We start from the raw sequence: 18287 nt of genomic DNA on the forward strand, positions 1-18287 counted from the left end.
TTTTAAATAGAGTATAATGTGTTGATAGTAAGCCAATGCAATTATAACAATAGAGAGGGGCAGGTACTATAAGTTTTTCTTCATCCTGCTCCTTTTCATTTATGGTGACTATGTGTGTATATGTATGTGTACCATGAATGGAATAAATCAAAATGAAATTAAATCATACACTGAATCAGACAGGGTGCCTATTATTCAGTTAAGTTAAGTTTACTTTATTATCACATATAATTACAAGTAATTACAGTGAAATTCTTACGTGCCTTTGGTCATTTGCATAACATAAATAGAGATACAAGAATATAAAAGAAGAAAAAGAGAAGAATATTTAAAAACGAAAGAAGGTGGTATTAGATTTTAATAGTGCAATGGCAACCAATATAAAAAAAGAAGAATGAAGAATGTAACAGTGCGTATCTGTACGTACAGTATACGGGGTTTTTTTTAATTATTAAAATCATATCATATAAGGAATTAAAGAAAAAAGTCACGACTAAGTTTGTCCCTTCAATTGATCTGTAGTTGTCTGATGACTTTGCATTCAGCCTTGCTGTGGTTACGCCAGTTTAATACAGTGCGCACAGTGCTGAACACACAAACCCTCTGTAGTATGAGTATGAGTATGCAGATTATCTGCTGATGTCAGCCAGCGTTGACCTTTTGCAGAGTGGTTTTCCACTGACGGATTTCCATTCATGCATGAAAAACAAGAACTGAAACACGTCACTCAGCTATTCAACACGTGACGTGTTTGCGGTCGAGAGTGATGTGGTTAGACACAGTGGATATTAATGTGCACTATGTGATGTGTTCACTACTGTCTGTTGCATTAAATGACCTGAATTAAAACCGTTTTTCCTTATGTTCTTCTCCAGTCCTATTAGTCTTACTGTTGCCAAATGTTGGGACCCGTCTCCTCGAAGCTATTTCACCATCCCGCGTGGTAAGACCAACACAAGAGCTACTTTGTGATCACATGGATCCATATCGACCAGATCTGACATGTTTTCATTCAGTCGTTAACTTAGCACTGGGACTGCAGAATGGTTAAACTGTGTCTTTTTTGCAGCTGAACCTGTGAGACCCATCGACCCAGCAGCCTGGATCTCACACACCACCGCTCTGACGGGACCTTACCCACACTACGGTAAAAAACTAACCAACCACTGCCTCTGTCACACACACACACACACACACACACACACATCCTTCAGACATCCTGTGTGTGGCTTTTATGAGAACCTTAACAACATGCTCATCTGTGTTTTCTCGAAAAAATCTTCTCCCGTCTAGCAGAATTCGATGACTTGCCTCTGTCTGCAAGTAAAACAGACATGGCCACCATCGTCAAGGTGATGCAGCTGCCCGACTCGGGCCTCGAGATCCGAGACAGGATGTGGTTGAAGATCACCATCGCCAATGCAGTCATTGGTGAGAAAAGCTGAGCTGTGTGGGCATGCACTTAACTCTGTTTCTTGTAGACAAAGACTTGGAGTGTTTTTTTTTTTTACTTGTTTACTGTAAATAGTGTAGGTTGTTTGCAAAGTGCACTGATCCTGGTGCAGAAACTCTTTAACATTAACACACACAAATAAAGGAATAAAGGAATTTATCATCAATCAATTTGCAATTCCTGACAAGCACAGAGCTAAAATACAAATGTCAAAGCATCATTAAAGGAACAGTTCAAAAAATGAAATTCAGTCATTAGTGACTCACCCTCATGCTGATGAATACTCCAGAGTAGTTTTTTATTCCTCAAAGTGCATCTGGAGACCCGGGAGGCCGGTTCCTAGTCCAATGAAAACTTTATATGAGAGTCAATAGCGCCCGACACAAAAACGTCCATAAAACTACACAAAAACCCTCTCATATTACCCCTTACTGCTCATCCACTGCAATCCAAGTGTCCTGAAGGGATATAGTCCAGAGTTTATTCGAAACAACGTAATTTAGGACATTTTTACAGCCTAAACAGTCCTGTATTGAATTTGCCTGGTGCGCGCTCTCACGTTCATGCGATGTACGTGTGCATCCTGCCCTGTTTTGGCTGTAAAAATGTCCTAAATTACATCGTTTCGAGTAAACTCTGGACTATATCCCTTCAGGACACTTGGATTGCAGCGGATGAGCAGTGTGGAGGAATATTAAATGGTTTTTGTGTAGTTTTATGGACGTTTTTGTGTCGGGCGCTATTGACTCTCATATAAAGTTTTGGTTGGCCTACGACCCGGCCTCCCGGATCTCCAGATGCACTTTGAGGAATAAAAAACTACTCCGGAGTACAGAGTATTAATCAGCATGAGGGTGAGTCACTAATGACTGAATTTCATTTTTTGGTGAACTATTCCTTTAAATCTGTGATTACATACTTGCTCTTTATTACAATAACATGTATCCTCCTGGTCTCTGTTTTTCTTTCCGATCATTTTCATCAACTCCTTTAACCAAGTTTCAGCTGTTTTTTTTTTTGTTTTTTTTTTAAACCTCATAATAATCTAAGACTTCAGGCTGCAACGTGTCCTGCATAGTTTGGACCTAAACTTTGACTGGAAGTTCTCTGCTAAACTGTGCTGCTTGTGTAGCCGCTCGCTGTGGTCACTGTGGTTGTTGTTGTGCATATCACGAGTATTTTTAGCATCTGTTCAACACATTAAAGCAGCAGGAGCCTACAGTACATGTCTCTCTCTCTCTCTCTCTGTGTGCCTGTTGCTGTGTCAGGTGCTGACGTGGTGGACTGGCTTTACTCCAGAGTGGAAGGATTCAAGGACCGGCGGGATGCGAGGAAGTACGCGAGCAGTCTGCTGAAACACGGCTACCTGAGACACACGGTCAACAAGATCACCTTCTCCGAACAGTGCTACTACACCTTCGGGGACCTCTGCCAAAGTACGGCCTCTCTATCCCTCTCTCCCTCGCAGCGTGTCAGTAATGCATCCTTATGTGGCCTGTGAATAGAGGGATTGTGCTGAACCTCCTCTCTCTGCTTCTGTTTCCTCTCCAATAAGACATGGCATCGCTCAATTTGAACGAGGGATCCAGCGGCGGCGGCTCGGAGCAGGACACCCTGGCACCGCTGCCTCCCACCAACAACCCCTGGCCCCTGGGCGGGCAGCCATTCCCCTACCCGCCCTTCCCCTCGGCGCCCCCCAGCTTCCCGCCAGGATACTCAGACCCGTGCCACAGTTTCCACAGCGGGAGCGCAGGCAGCCAGCACAGCGAGGGTGAGCGATGAGAAGGAGGAGGAGGAGGAGGAGGGGCCTTTTTGAGTTTTTTGTTTTTTTTCCATCAGCCTTTTCATTAATTAATTAATGTGATAATTTGACTCAACATGCAACATGACATTATCCCTAATCTCAGTACTCCTGACATATGACGTCAGTTATTAAAGGGACATTGTGTGACTTCTCCTGTTATCTATTCACGAAAATCGATTATTTATGTTCAAAAGTCTGTTTTTCATTAATCAGTAATCCCCCCCATCAACAAACTGAAGTGTTCCTTTCAGCTCTGAATTTGCCGTTCATATCATTCATATCTACATGGAGCGGGTAAGCTCGGTGCTGGCTGCCATGTGGTGTCGCCATGTTTTTACGTTCAGTGGCAGCGTGACGGTAGGAAACCACGGAAACTCAGCGGAGACACCGGAGCTGTCGGCTCAGGTCGAGGTGGCGTCTGTCAAAAGTCACCGCGGTAACGCAGTGAGGAGGAATGGAGCGTTACACTGATGCTGCATTCACCTGCAGTCGGGCAGACGGCCGTCGCTAACAAACCAGATGTCATTTTAGTCACAGAAGTCGAGAGATCGCCGGTAAAACGTGGGTCAGGTAAACAATACCACATCGCCATGACAACATATTGTCACGTGTATTGTTTTGCCTCGTGCTGACGGACCACTTGTTTACATAGAGGCTTGTTTATGCCGTTACGTGCAGCGGCTGTCATCCGTCTGCCGTCTGCCCAATTTCACGTGAATGCAGCACGAAAAATATGATTCAGTTGCTTGCGATATACAACCGCAACACTAGATGGGAGTAATTCCTGCACAATGTCCCTTTAATTAATGTGATTAATGTGAATTTGACTCACCATGCAACATGATATTATCCCTGATCTCAGTTCTCCTGACATATGACGTCAGTTATTAACGAATGTCTGACTCACGCTAATGTTAGCTCTTCTGGCTCTCTGGGCAGGAAGTTGACATTGGATTGTTTGTTATGATGATTATTTTATTATTACCTAAATGTGTGTATTCTAAAACACGTCCTGTATTGTCAAGGTCAATCATGAGCATCTTGAATCACGCAGCGGACAGCTCTGCAGTACTGGGTGTGTACTCCAAACCAAAAAAACAACAACAAACAAACAAACAAAACAAAACTTCAATCAACCATGTGATTTTACCAAAATCGCCAGCTTGAAATGATCAACGCCGAGTCCATCCCTCTCCATCAGTTTCTTCTTGAATGATCTTTTGTTTCCATTTTTGTCAATCAAAAAACATGTTAGTGCTTTTTGTGTGGCTGCTGCATGGGTTTGATATCTGCATAGAGGGAGAGTGGAGAACAAGTGTGTGGAGGGGGGGTGGGGGTCTCTACAACAGTGGGTGGCTTGTTGATAGCGTGGCACTATGGTCTGCATTTGTAAAAAAAAAAAAAAAAAAAAAGTTAACACTTTACAATAAGGGTCCCTTAATTAACATTAGTTAGTACATTATTAAGCATTAATTAACTGTTTACAGATATTAACAATCATTATTATGTATTACTTAGGATTAGGAAACACATTAATTAATGTAGCCTATTAGTAAGCAGTTAATTAATGTTTACTACTCAAAGTTAGATTAAGTAATAATGATAGTTGAATAACGTAATTAGTTATCATTATGTATGCATTACTCAGCATTAATTAACACATTTGTTTACATGTTAATGCTTAATAATGTACTAACTAACGTTAATTAAGGGACCCTTATTGTAAAGTGTAAACAGGCAGCCTGAGACAGATAATGGTAAGTTTCACGTTACCATTTATCAGTCTGATCGTCATTGTTTTGAGTGGTTTCATCCCGACATCGTCATCATTTCTCACTTTCAAGCCGGTTGCCATTCCTTCACTTGTGTTTTATTTTATTTTATTTGCAACCTTTGGAAGGACAGAGATGACAAAGAACAGTATTTTTAAAGTCGTACAGTAGCTTTGTTTTCTTTGGGCACTTCTTCCAAGACGACGGCGGCTAAGTGTTTTGTTGGTGATGCCGTAGCTGCCTGCTTGTTTGAATGTGTGCATGTGTGCATTTTTTAAGGGGCATTAGATTCTCCATTATTTTTTTTATTTTTTTTAAGTTGGATGACGAGAGCAGTGACCGATGAGCCGTGGAGCTTAGGGACGGACTAGATGTACAGTTAGCAGCCGGGTGCATTAGTGTGGGAGGGGCTGGGCCGGGAGGTGTGTGTGTAATTCTGTTGTTCCCTCTGTTTCTGCTGGGCAACGGTAGACTGAAGGAGGAGGTAGTCCCAGGACACTGGGGGAACCGGTAAGCCTGCTAACCCCCCCTCCCCGACCCCCTGACTCCCCACCCCACCCCTCCTCTCCTCTCCTCTCCTCTCCTCCTCTGCTGCTCTCTTCCTGTCTCAACTAGGGATGTCACGATTACTTGTTTACACAATTAATCGTGGTATTAAACGCCACAATTAATTAATCGTAAAGATTCATAAATACCGTCACTTTCCCCAAAAGATTATGTTGGAACCTTGAATTGAATTGAATTGAATACCTTTATTGTCATTCATACCAAGGTATAAACGAAATTCAAATTGCAAACCTCCATGTGGTTAAAAACAGCGAAGATAAAAAATAGAAAGACACACAAGCAGCAACATTAAAACAATAATAAAATTCAATATTGCACAGTCCTCTAAAGTGCAGCAGTCTATCAATTTTAAAGTGCAGTCAGTCAAGACTTATCTTATCGGCAGATGTGCACAAAAATAAAGGTAAATGGAATTTAAATGTTAGTGTGTCATTTTTAATTAAACAAACCCAAACCAAAACAAAAAACGTAAACAATTGGTATAGATAACGATTGATGACCTGAATATTTCAAATTTTTTTTGAATATTTTCATATATTTTCACTATATAAGTCAATTTTTACACGTTCATAGTGTTGTGAAATTAATTAATGCATAAAAATCGTGATAATTGTAACACTGTGATTATTTCTCTGACAATAATCGTACCAAGAAAATGTATTATCATGACATCCCTAGTCTCAACATTGATCCTCTTTATTCTATCCCTCTCCCTCTCTCTTTCTTTCTTTCTTTCTTTCTTTCTTTCTTTCTTTCTTTCTTTCTTTCTTTCTCTCTTTCTCCCATGCTCAACATTCTCCATCTATCATACTGTAGCTTTAAGGTTTTTTATTGGTTTTTTTCGTTTTTCCTCATGCGTCTCCGTCCATTCGTTCGTCCGTTCCACTTGTATCCTGTGTGTGACTCTCCTGACGGTCCGTTCTCCCTCTCCAGCACCTCTGGGGCATGTGTTTGTAACTGTGCTGGGAGGTGCATGATGCAGGATGATCACTTGTGCTACTGTATCATTCCCACTGACAGGGGGCGATCATGCACCACTTTTTAACCCAGTACTGTCGGGCTCATCATTGCGGAGGGGAAAAAGAAAAGAGCGGGGAGGAGGAGGAGGCGTGGGAAGTGTGTGGTTTTTTTTGCAACAGTGTGGTACACCTCTATCAGTGTGACGCTGCAGCTGTGCTTCATCAGCGCTGTGTCCGTCACGGTGACCTTCTTTTTAAAAAACCAAAGTGATGACGCTGTCATTTTATCTTTCTGTGTCATCCAGCGGTGTCTCTCTGATGCAGGTGTATCGTGTTTGTTTTTTTTATATATCTCTAATCTGTGAATGTCTCAGTGTTTGTATGAACTTCTGATGAGGTGAAGCCTCTGGGATCAGTTGCTGCAGGTTCGACGTTGGGGATGGGGGGGGGGTCCTTTGAGATAATCATGTTTGCCCTTGACTGTTGACTCTTGCAAGACTTGCATAAGAAAACAACCGGTCACACCTTAAACAAAGTGCTGCAGTGTCAGATGACCAATCAATTTTTACCATTCCCATGACCCCTGGACAAAAATGCCAGTTGTTTTTGCTGCAAAAACACACGATTTCTCATACTATGTTTTTATTTTATTATTTTTATTTTATTATTTTTTATTCCTGTCTATATTCTGAAGGTTTTTTACAGAGGGGATTGTTGATATATCATTCTTCATACAATATTTTATTCCAAAAATCAAAAACAAAGAAAGCAAAATTAGATTTTTTTTAGGGGTGGTGACAATATTTTCTCATTTACAGAGTAATAAAAAGAAATATTCAAAATTCCCCTCTGTGAAAAATTCTGACTCTAATATGTCAACAAAATAAAACAGAAATTTTGAAAGGGGCTGTATCCATTGTTCAGATTTCAGTTCTGGAAATTTTGTGCATATTTCATTAGATATTGCCCCATTTACACATTTAAACATAAAATTTGACAAAACTTGTAATACAAAAAATATTTGTCTTAATGTGAGCGATAAACTGTTAGTTAAAATTTTTACCTTAAAATACATTAAAAAACCCATAGGCAGAGTTGGACATTTTTGCCCAGCGTGGGTGTTGTAAAAATGTATTACGGGTCCAAAAAATGGACTTTCATTCTGAAACTCGGGACATCCAGAGTTTACCCAAACATACACCTCCTTGCCAAAAATCAGGCCCCAGTGACCTTTAATTTGACCGTGGGGAGTTGGGAAAGTGTGAGAGGTGGAGAAAAATGTCCAGGGGTCATCTGAGGAATAACATGAATAAATTGTTGAAAAACATTCAAGTAGAGGCGAACTATCTGATGGATGAAGCACGTAGCGTTAAGCTGTTCCAGTGTATTTTGTTTAATGTGTGACGTCCGGCCTCCATGTGAATCAGTAGCAAAAAATCTGTAGCTGATGAGTTGGAGCTGCTGACTGTGTTTTTTTTTTTTATATATATATTTTTTTATTTAATTGCTTATTATGCAAGAGGCAGCTTAGCTAAACTGTCTGTTGTTCTGTTTCTCCTCTCCCTCCTCTCGACAGGAAGCCGAAGCAGTGGATCCAACCCCAGCGCGGGCAAAGGTAGACGCTCCTCCCCGCAGGAGAAGGGTCAAAGGTCAACATGCAGCGAATCAGAGCCGGGCGTCCGCGGCGTCGGAGGAGGGAGGCGCGGCGGCGGCGGCGATCGGTCCGCCAGCCAAATGAGCCATCACAGCCACGCCGTGTCCAACAGTCACAGCCACGCCCGCTCGGGTCTCAGTCACAGTCAGTCGCACAGGAGCCACTCGCACTCGCATTCACATTCGCACTCGCATTCGCACTCGCAGAACAGCCACCCGTCCTTCACCTACAGCCACGCCGTCCCCTTCACGACGCAGCCGGCGCCGGGCTCCTCCTGCGCCCACAGCGAGCGGAGCCACGCCTCCTCCTACGGCCCGCCGGGCTTGCCTCCTCCTTACTGTCTGGCCCGTCTGGCCCCCAACAAGACGACCTCGGTCAGCAGCAGCACGCCGCCCGGAGCGCCTCCCGGGAGAGAGCTGGCGGCCGTTCCTCCCGAGCTCACCGCCAGCCGCCAGTCCTTCCAGCACGCCATGGGCAATCCCTGTGAGTTCTTTGTTGACATCATGTGACAGGACAGGACAGTGCCTTTTTTTTGAAAAACAAACTCATCATCGAGCACAAAACAAGTCTCTTTCCCTTTTCCCCTCTCTCGATCTTTTGCCTCCAAGTTCAGAATGTAGACACCGACTGACCCCGCCTCTCTCTCTCTCTCTCTCTCCGTCCAACCTCCACGCTATCTGTCGATTCCCTCCGACGACGTCCACGCAAAAAAAGAAAGGACTACAGCAGGCAGCAAGAGCACACAACGAGACAGAGTCCTCTCACACGTCTGTGGCTGAAAACCCCCTCTTTTGTATTGACGTGACGTGTACAGTTTGTGAAACGTGAGTGGTTTAAGTCAGTGTGGTGACAAGAGAGTGCGTAACTCTCTTAACGTAGGATCTTCTTCTCCTCTGCCAAGACCTTTAAAAACTTTCTGGGTCTGGATCTCAATCCCCCAGACCCAGACCCAGACCGACACACCTACAGGCCCGCACTTAGGATACACGTTTATTCTGGGCCTTGGATGGAACTTGGACTGGATCTCCTGACTTGTATCTGTGCATACTGAAAAAAAAGACTTAGCTCATCACACCAAACCTCTGCCTTCCTACCCCGCCCCCTGTTATTTTCTTTTCTTTCAGCTTATTTAAAGGGATACGCCAACATTTTTTTTGTGTGTGTCTTGCCTCACTCTCAAGTCCATGACAAGTGGATAGACACCATCCTTTCGACTGTGCGTGCAGTAACAAGGGAGATACAGGCAGAGCTGGCACACCACTAATTAGCTTAGCTCAAACACTGGAAGTGTATAGGTAGGGTTAGCCTGCCTGTTAGCTGATTTCATTTTAGCTCTAAACTCTGTAAATATATCACTATCGACATTTCAAACATTTTTTAACGAGAAAGTAGCCATTTAGATCAGCATTGTATTGTTAATTTGTCTAAATACCAGCTGGTTACAATTTTGTTCGGACGAATTCGGCGCTACTCAAGCTAGCCGTTGTGACCAACGCACTTCTGGTTACTTTCACTAAATAAAACACCCATTGCCCTTTACATACAGAAGTGCTTTTACTTTGAAATAGGAAGCTAACCTACCCTGGATGTAGCTAGCTTGAACCAAAATAAACCGTCTTTGCTTGAACCCTCCGTTTTGACCGATCTCGTCCCGTTACCGGCATTTGACCTCTCAAGATGCCTTACCGGAGAGTTTTGTCAGCTCTGAGACGAAGATCGGCCCGCCGGTTTCCGTTTAGAGTTGCTGAAGAGTGTCTCTGATGACTTTAGGTGGAGGCAAGCTAACACTAGCTATGCACTTCCAGTGTTTGAGCTAAGCTAATTAGCAGTGCGCCAGCTCTGCCCGTATCTCCCTTGTTACTGCACACACAGTCGAAAGGATGGTGTCTATCTGCTGGTCATGGACTCGGGAGTGAGGCGAGACACGAAAAAAAAAATGTTGGCGTATCCCTTTAAGCTCTCACCTGCCAACTACTAAACATTGATCTCAGATCAGTTCACAAACTTCTTCAGCTTCATAAGGGAGACCCTGTAGCCGGCTTGGGAGTTGAACCAGGCTGCAAATTTGCATGACTGTCTCAACTGCTTTAAAGAAAAGAGTTTTATTAATAACGTTTTGTTGAAAGTATTACCATTACCAGGGGGGAGGAGAGGACCCCCCGCCTCTTGCCAATGGTCTAAAGGAAGAATCCGTACACTGGATGATTTTTTTTGTGATGTTATTTATGTGATCATGTTGCGTTGACGGTGTCATACTTTGTCTACCACGGCTGACTGACAGACAATCAGACATCTCCCCCCACCCCCCTGACCCCCCCCCCCCTTTACCCCCTTTGTGAATCAGTGGCCAGTTCCCACTGTCCTCCTTGCTGTGCTTTTGTCGAATGTATCATTATTAGACCCCGACACTCATCACACTTCGGTTTTTGAAAAGTGAAGCAGATCATCAAATTAAAGGACAATTCCAAATTCAACTCGGGGGCTGTATTTTCCTAACATTTTAGGTCTAAAAGAAGGAATCTGAAGATTTTCAGTTTAATTGCTCCTGTTTTGCGGTAGTTGTGTCTGTCCCCGCATCGCCACGGCAGCGATGAATGGGAGCGGATGCAAGTTCCGCTGCTTAGGCTGTTTACATCCCTCAAAGCCGCAATTTTTTTCCACAGGCAGCGTCAGATGGCTACTCAAACATGCACCGAGAAGTTTATTTACTTCAAGCAAGCCGACATGTTTGTAAAACTAGATCTAATTCAAAGTCTTGCGCAAGACCCAAGTTGACGCACTCGGTGTGTTTACGTGCAGTCGGAAGCTCCCGTTTGCGTCATAAACACATGAATGTCAACACTTGACTTGCTTGAAGTAAATACATTTTTCGGTGCATGTTTGACGCTGTCTGTGGAAAAAAATTGCGGCTTTGGGGGATGTAAACAGCCTAAGCAGCGGAACTTGCATCTGCTCCCATTCATTGCTGCCATGGCGATGTGGGACAGACACAACTACCGCAAAACAGGAGCAATTAAACTGAAAATAATTCAGATTCCTTCTTTTAGACCTAAAATGTTAGGAAAATACAGTCCAGAGTTGAATTTGCCCGGAATTGTCCTTTAACAAAAAAAAAAAAAAACAGGATTGCAAACAGTGGACGCAAAAAAAAAACTTCACACAGGGTTAAACATGAGATAAACCACTGACTTTGCGTCACTGCGTCGTCGTTGTCGTTGTCGTGGTCATCGCTTCGATAAAAAGTCAGTGCGATAAAAGCCAAAGCCTCACGTTGTTGTGTGGTGGACGATGAGGAGCAAAGTCTGAGATGCAAATCTCTTGGTGATTAGCATCAGACACTTCTCGTTTTACAAATTCAAAGTGACTTCAAGGGGAATCCTGGCCTTCACATTATGATGTTGTAACAAAACAATGGCAAACCCCTGTTGTATCGACTTAGAATATAGTTACAGGAGGGAAATAACACACGCACACACTAGATTTATGAGCACTTTTCCATTTTGTCTCTCCCTCCCTTTAGTATGAAACACTGTTTGCAATCAAAGCTTTCTCTTTAATTTTGTTTCTTTTCAAAAGAAGAATAAATTGTACATAGAAATTTATTATATATATGAATAAAAAATATATATGTTCAAAAATCCTGTTGAATTTTGACGTAATGTTTTTTTTGTTTTTGTTCTTCTTTCCACTAGATGGAGACTCTTAACTCTTATTTACATCATTTTAAATTCAGGAGGTTCCTCAGTATTATGTGAGATGTTTTTTTTTTTTTTAATACGTTTTGAAAACTTCCACGATGACTAATTTTCTAATTTAATGAAGCCTCAGCATTTGAAATATCCCAAACGCTCAAGTAGGTGGTCATTTCTCAAGACCGATGAGTAGGTTCTCATGCTCTTCAGGTCTACAGTTCAACGCTAAAGGTTTAATATCACCACAACACCGAACCAAACATGACAGCTATACGCCGGCGCCTCATTGGCTTTGACACTTGACAGTTAACACCCCTGAGTGGAACTTCCGAGCACAAAGCGTCGCAGCGTGTACTTTCCCTGTGGGCTGATGTTAACTCTCGGCTGGCTCAACTTTCAAAATAACCCCCCCTCACCAAAAGAAAAACCTCCCTCCCTCCCTCCCCCTCCCATACAGACCCCCACTGTGAGTCGGACCCACCAACCACATAGCTAGCTCGCTGCCAGTGTTGTTTATGACACATGAGAGGTTCTCTCAGGAAGGAAGTAATGTCATAGCCTACCAACGACGCCCCCATCATCACGGGGGAGTAAGATTAAAAAGAAGAAAAATAAAAAAAAAGTACCCTTGAAAGAGAAACAGCCCCCAGAAGTGATCACCTGCATCAGAGCAATGAGGCAAAGTGAAAACACGTTACATATCGACTTCAAACACGACTTGTCTCGGTCGCAGTCTGAGTCTGAACTGTCTGAGGCTTATGTCAGACTCAGCCTACATGCAAATACTATGTCACTGACTGCACTGCTTACCGAACGGCTTGGGAGTAACTTCCCAAGTCAGTATGTTAATTGAACTGTTGGGGTTTACATGGCTTCACTGCTGCGTTGTGAGGGGGCGGTTGTTAGGGTAAGTGTGGGAGGTGTTTTCTTGGCCGGGGCTGCTGCGTGGGCAGATGAGGTGTAACATGCGTCTTAGCTCTTGCTCTTTTTTTTACAGTAAGCGATCCGTGGTGTAGGCTCACACATGCCTCATAAGGTCAAAGGCGAAAATCTTGCCAAATGTCATCGGATAGGATATCATGTTGCCATGTCAGTGTCACCCGATCATGATGCAGAAGAACTATGACTGTGCCACCGACACATTTTTTTTTTAATGTGTGACATTACGTTCCTCTTTTCTTTTTTGTTTTCATGTTTGGACGATGAGTCAGAGGGATGACCTTCAGCAGACTCACCTTAAATCATCATTACTAAGCTAAATTCCCCCATCTTTTCTTCAGGCAAATCATTTACTGTAAGGAAACAGCAGTTCCTTTTTCAGAGGAATTGGTTGTTAGCCATAAATCATCTTTTGGGAATTGTCATCCAAATGAGTCCAGGCAATTCATAAATCTTTTGTTATGATTTACTATCAGTTCAACGGCTTTAAAAGAGCAGCTCATTCCCTTGAGCTGTAGCCTACTTTTGGTTTCAGTTTCCCTTGTTGTCTCCCTGGAGATCCAGCTCAAATCACAAGAAGGACAAACAGTGTTTACACCAGACAGCAGCAGGTGATCTAAGTAAAGTGGGATTTTTTTGTTTGTTTTTCATGCTGACTAAATGAGCTTGTGATATATTGCATGAATGCCTCATGTTCTACTCCCTGGCATGACTGGTATGACTCAGCATCAGCACCAGCCCTCAGGGTAAGAGAGAAGAATAGTATGTTTGTTCCTGTGGTTTTTACATGGCATCTTAATAATAAACACTGATATAATGAAGGTAGAATTTTTACACGGACAGGAAAATCCCTCCTCACAGTCATCAGATTAAACAGCTGTGGATTTTACGCAGCTTGATTTGCATTGGCTTGTTATCAAAATTAACAGAAAGTACGGTAGATTTGTTTCAATTTCCTAATATTCCACTTCCAAAAATGTAAATCAGGAAAATGTTCACCTGTCGAATCTGCACATAACAACGTACAGTACCAAGACAGACACGTTTTTCCCAGGCACCTGTAGGAGGGGTCAATGGATGAGACGGTTGGTGGGTGACAGACACGTTTGGGTTTGTATTTCTTAGAAAAACCAACTATGTGTGGAGCACATTAGATTTGTTATCATTCTGAGAAAGCATTTAAGTGTAACCGATTTCATAACTCAGCTGCCAAAAGCAGTAAAAAAAAAAAAAAGTGGAGTTCTGTACGAGCAGGAAGAGGGAAGAACAAAGGACAGTTTATTGCGACCCCGATCTACTAAACTAGATTTAAAGGAAAGTGTCAAGTCATGTTAATGATCTTCCTAATCTCTGGGGAATGATTCCCACTAAAGGAACTAAGCTCCTTCTATACAAAATGAATAAAAAAATAACAAAAATGTAACAAAAAGTTAACAGTTTTCAATTTGTAGACATTAAACTACAGTATTAAACTATTTAAAAAAATAAAATAAAAAAAAGCTATTTGTATACTGTTACAACATTCTTTCAATTTTGCTAAGCCACGCCCCCCATCTGGTGAAGTAAAAACCAGTGAGTGTGAGACACAAGCCTCACTCAGCTGTGGGTTGGCTCATGTGTGAGTGCACTGACACATCCAGCCCAGAATATCACAGAGAGACAGACTTCAGGTTTTAAAAGGGCAGTTCAGGGCTCTTATTGCATTTTAGACTCAATCTATTTATTTAGAGAAACAAGTGCCTTTGGAAGAAGAAAAGAAGAAGTAGGAGCTACCTGGGATATTTTTTTTTATTGAACTGGATTACCTCACTTCCCCCTTTAAACTACAAAGCTGGAAGCCGACAGCAGGATGGCTGTGATGTTCTGGGGGATTGGACTCTGCCTGCTGCTGCTGCAGGGCTGCCTGGGCAGTGTTGAAGAGACCGGCTGCATGAGGTGGAACATAAACGGAGGTCTGGCTTGCTGTGAAGCCTGTTATCCAGGTGAGTGAGAGAGGAGAGAGTGAGAATTTCTCAGTTTCTAAATGGAGTTATATCATAAAACAAAACTGGATAATTACATCTACCCCTAAAGGAAAAGAAAAAAGGGTAACACTTTACAATAAGGGTCCCTTAATTAACGTTAGTTAGTACATTATTAGGCATTAATTAACTGTTTACAGATATATTAACAATCATTATTACTGTATGTAGCCTATTACTTAGGATTAGGAAACACATTCATTAATGTAGCCTATTAGTGTATCTATTGCACGTCTGCCCGTCCTGGGTGAGGGATCCCTCCTCTGTTGCTCACCCTGAGGTTTCTCCAATTTTTCCCTGTTAAAAGGGTTTTCCATGGAGTTTTTCCTCAGTGGATGTGAGGGTCTAAGGGCAGAGGATGTTGTTATGATGCCATGTAAAGCCCTTTAAGACAAACTGTTTGTAAAAATGGGCTATACAAATGAAATTGCCTTGCCTTGCCTTGCCTTAGTAAGCAGTTAATGTTGAGTTGAATAATGTGTGTAGTTATCATTATGTATGCATTACTCAGCATTAATTAACACATTAGTTTATATATTAATGTTTAATAATGTACTAACTAACATTAATTAAGGTACTCTTATTGTAAAGTGTTACCCCTAAGGGGTTAAAATGATTCCATGTATCATCTGATAAAAGCAAAACGCCAACAGGCTGTGTCTCTTTTTGTGTGTGGATATAAAAGGAAACCATATCCCATAGTTCCATTGTAGTAGTTACTGCAACCCAATATAGTTTCGGTGGTTTGTCAGCTAATACCACAACAGAGAGAAAAGGATGAGGATGATGCAGCTGATAATTCAGACCGTCTGGAGCAGTGATGTCATTTATAGCTCACCACGTTTTAATAACTAAGCTCTGCCTGTGCTGCCTGTGTATGGAGATCAGCTGTGTGGCTCTCACTGATAACATGCCTGCTAATGTGACGTCATCATGTGTTTGCAGGGAATCGCCTGATAAAACAGTGCGGAGCGAATCCGAAGGACCTTTGCAAGCCTTGTGAACCTGACACGTTCACACTGGAGCCTAAAGCCTTTTCGTGCAAAAGTTGCACACAGTGTGTAGGTGCGTCAGTGATCACAATCACAATGAGACTTCATTATCAATGAAATCTGCAAAGCTCGGAAGGATTTTAAACCTCTCCTTTCTTCTCTTCGCTTACTTTCAGGTGCTCAGGTTCTGGTGACACAGTGCACTGCCAAAACAGACACAGAGTGCGGCTGTAGAGAAGGACTCACCTGTGGAAACAAGCAGTGCACCTTCTGCGTTAAGAAGTGTGGCAAAGGCGAAGAACCCACAAAGAACCGTGAGTTTAAACAACATACAGAAGCAGCAGACAACACTGCACTGCAAAAATGAAAAATATACAAAGAATATTTGTCTTATTTCCTGTCAAAATGTCATTTCTAGTCAAAACAAATCTCATTATACTTAAAATAAGAAACATCACATTAAAAAGTAGCTTGTTTCTAGACACTTTTTACTTCTTTCAAGCATATTTTCACTTGGCATAAGTAGAAGTTTTTCTTCCTTATTACAAGCACAAAAAACTTTTCACTGGCAGATTATTCTACTTATTTGAAGTGAATATTTCTTTGAAACAAGTGAAAATGATCTAAAAACGAGTAAATCTTTAGGTGATGAGTCTTATTTTAAGTGGAAAGAGATGAGTTTTGACTAGAAATTAGACATTTTAACAAGAAAAAGGACAAATATTCTTGGAAAGATTTTTTGCAGTGTGTGTGATTGGCTTTTGTCTTTTCTGTGCAGGTTCTTGCAGACCGTGTCCAGAGGGAACCTTCAACGACCAGAATCACCGGGAGTGTAAACCCAGGAAAACCAGGTGAGTTACAGTAGACACTGTAGCTGTTCTGGAAATGAAAACCCAAAGAACTCCTCTGACATTTTTATTATCTGCCATTAGGTGTCCCAGATCGAATCAGTATATCATCAGCAAGGGAGATGCAGTCAGTGATATTGTGTGCGGCAATGTGACAGTTCTTTCAACCAGGAACCCCAGCCAACCTGGTAAGACACCAGTTCTGAAGATGTGCTGTTGTTGTTTTCATCTTTATCCTCCTAATAAAAAAAGAAGAAGCTAAGTTTGACGATCTCTTGTTGTTGTTTCCCAGAAACTGCTGCCAAAGAGCCGGCATGGCCGCTGATCATTGCCGTGGTCACCAGTGTAGCTCTGACCAGCGTTTGCATCTTCGTCATCGCCACCGCAGCTGTGAAAATACTCAGGAAGAAAAAAGGGGAGAAGACAAAGGTAGAGGAAGTGACAATCACAAAAGAGCTGATAATCAGACGCCCCACAGGTAAATGTTGTTGTTATTCTGATCACTTGATACCTGAATGAAACTGACTGTTTCTCAGACCAATCTGACTTTAACCTCTTGGGTCTTCTCCCTAGATGAACCCATGACTTTAAGAGCCATCGAGTGCAGTTTCCATGAGGCTCAGCAAGAGCAAGGCAGCAGCTCAGAGTCACTGAACTCCAAAGACTCTGCAGAGCCGCTCATTGTGTGAGCAGACCAGAGACCAGAGACCAAAGACCAGAGACCAAAGACCAGGAAAGATGATGAATTGAAGTTGGTGTTTAGGAAAGAAAAGGATCTTTATCTGTCCTGCTGAGCCACAAATTTGAAGGTTCCCTTTGCCCTGGAGACACAAAGACAACACTGTTGCACACCACCACACCCAGCTGTTTTTCCATTATTTCCATTACCTACAGTAGATGTAGATAACCTGTGCTGCTGTGAATGAGTTCCAAGTTCAGGTCAGAAGTAATACATTCCTCCAGGATATAGTTTTCAGCAGGCACAGTGCAGCACAGTTCACACAGGAGGAAGGGGAATTCTGTCGACTGTCTAAACATCAGCATGTAAATTATAGACAGAGACAGAGAAGCTGTTTTTTCCTCTTTCAGTTGAATTTAAAGCTTAAAATAACCACAGACAGTCTTAAAGGATTACATTTGCGGAAAAAAACAGCAAAAGAAAAAACAAGACATATCACATTAAACATAAAAAACAGAGGAAGTTTAACTACTGCTTTCAAACAAAGTAGTTGGACTTGAGCCAAGTGGACTAAGAGGGTTTGAATAATTGAGTTGTTGCTACTGTGAAGTCTCATTGACGCATTGACGCTGAAGTGTGAATACACTGTATGAAAGTGGGTGTTTGACTACAGACATGTTTTTAGTGACGACTTTAATGCTGAGCCCACACGTATACCAAAAATAGATATGTTGTTCTGTTCAGGTTCCAACCTACTTATACCTGCTGAATTTGTACACATACAACCCTGATATATTGTAGCAGACAATACAAGAAGTTTTTTATCCCTATTTGGTAACACTTTACAATAAGGGTCCCTTAATTAACGTTAGTTAGTACATTATTAAGCATTAATTAACTGTTTACA

At 42.1% G+C, this 18287-nt stretch overlaps 2 protein-coding genes across 2 annotated transcripts in view; both read left to right on the plus strand.

Annotated features, from left to right (window-relative positions):
- The window catches only part of LOC146985119 (putative segment polarity protein dishevelled homolog DVL1P1), a 37901-nt gene extending 28574 nt beyond the window's left edge, over positions 1 to 9327 (plus strand). Inside the window, exons 10-15 of the mRNA XM_085782877.1 lie at positions 876 to 943; positions 1070 to 1147; positions 1297 to 1431; positions 2722 to 2889; positions 3009 to 3224; positions 8132 to 9327. Coding sequence (XP_085639003.1) covers positions 876 to 943; positions 1070 to 1147; positions 1297 to 1431; positions 2722 to 2889; positions 3009 to 3224; positions 8132 to 8718 — 1252 coding nt within the window. The 3' untranslated portion in view covers positions 8719 to 9327. The remainder of the gene's footprint in view (positions 1 to 875; positions 944 to 1069; positions 1148 to 1296; positions 1432 to 2721; positions 2890 to 3008; positions 3225 to 8131) is intronic.
- A 5130-nt stretch (positions 9328 to 14457) lies between these two features.
- Positions 14458 to 17432, plus strand: LOC146985120 (tumor necrosis factor receptor superfamily member 9-like). Its single transcript, XM_085783162.1, has 7 exons — positions 14458 to 14822; positions 15807 to 15926; positions 16030 to 16167; positions 16632 to 16704; positions 16786 to 16900; positions 17011 to 17179; positions 17275 to 17432. Exons 1-7 carry the CDS (start codon positions 14690 to 14692, stop codon positions 17388 to 17390), a joined length of 864 nt encoding a protein of 287 aa, XP_085639288.1. The 5' UTR covers positions 14458 to 14689; the 3' UTR covers positions 17391 to 17432.
- The last annotated feature ends 855 nt before the right edge of the window (positions 17433 to 18287 follow it).

Source organism: Trachurus japonicus, chromosome 7 (genome assembly GCF_045865225.1).
Source record: "Trachurus japonicus isolate A0001 chromosome 7, Traja_1.0".
Lineage (NCBI taxonomy): Eukaryota > Metazoa > Chordata > Actinopteri > Carangiformes > Carangidae > Trachurus > Trachurus japonicus.

Coding starts and splice junctions, on each gene's coding strand:
- LOC146985120 (XM_085783162.1), top strand. CDS start 14,690: ATGGCTGTGATGTTCTGGGGGATTGGACTCTGCCTGCTGCTGCTGCAG. Junction 15,927..16,029: donor AAGTTGCACACAGTGTGTAG/GTGCGTCAGTGA, acceptor GCTTACTTTCAG/GTGCTCAGGTTCTGGTGACA. Junction 16,901..17,010: donor GCCAACCTGGTAAGACACCA/GTTCTGAAGATG, acceptor GCTGCCAAAGAG/CCGGCATGGCCGCTGATCAT.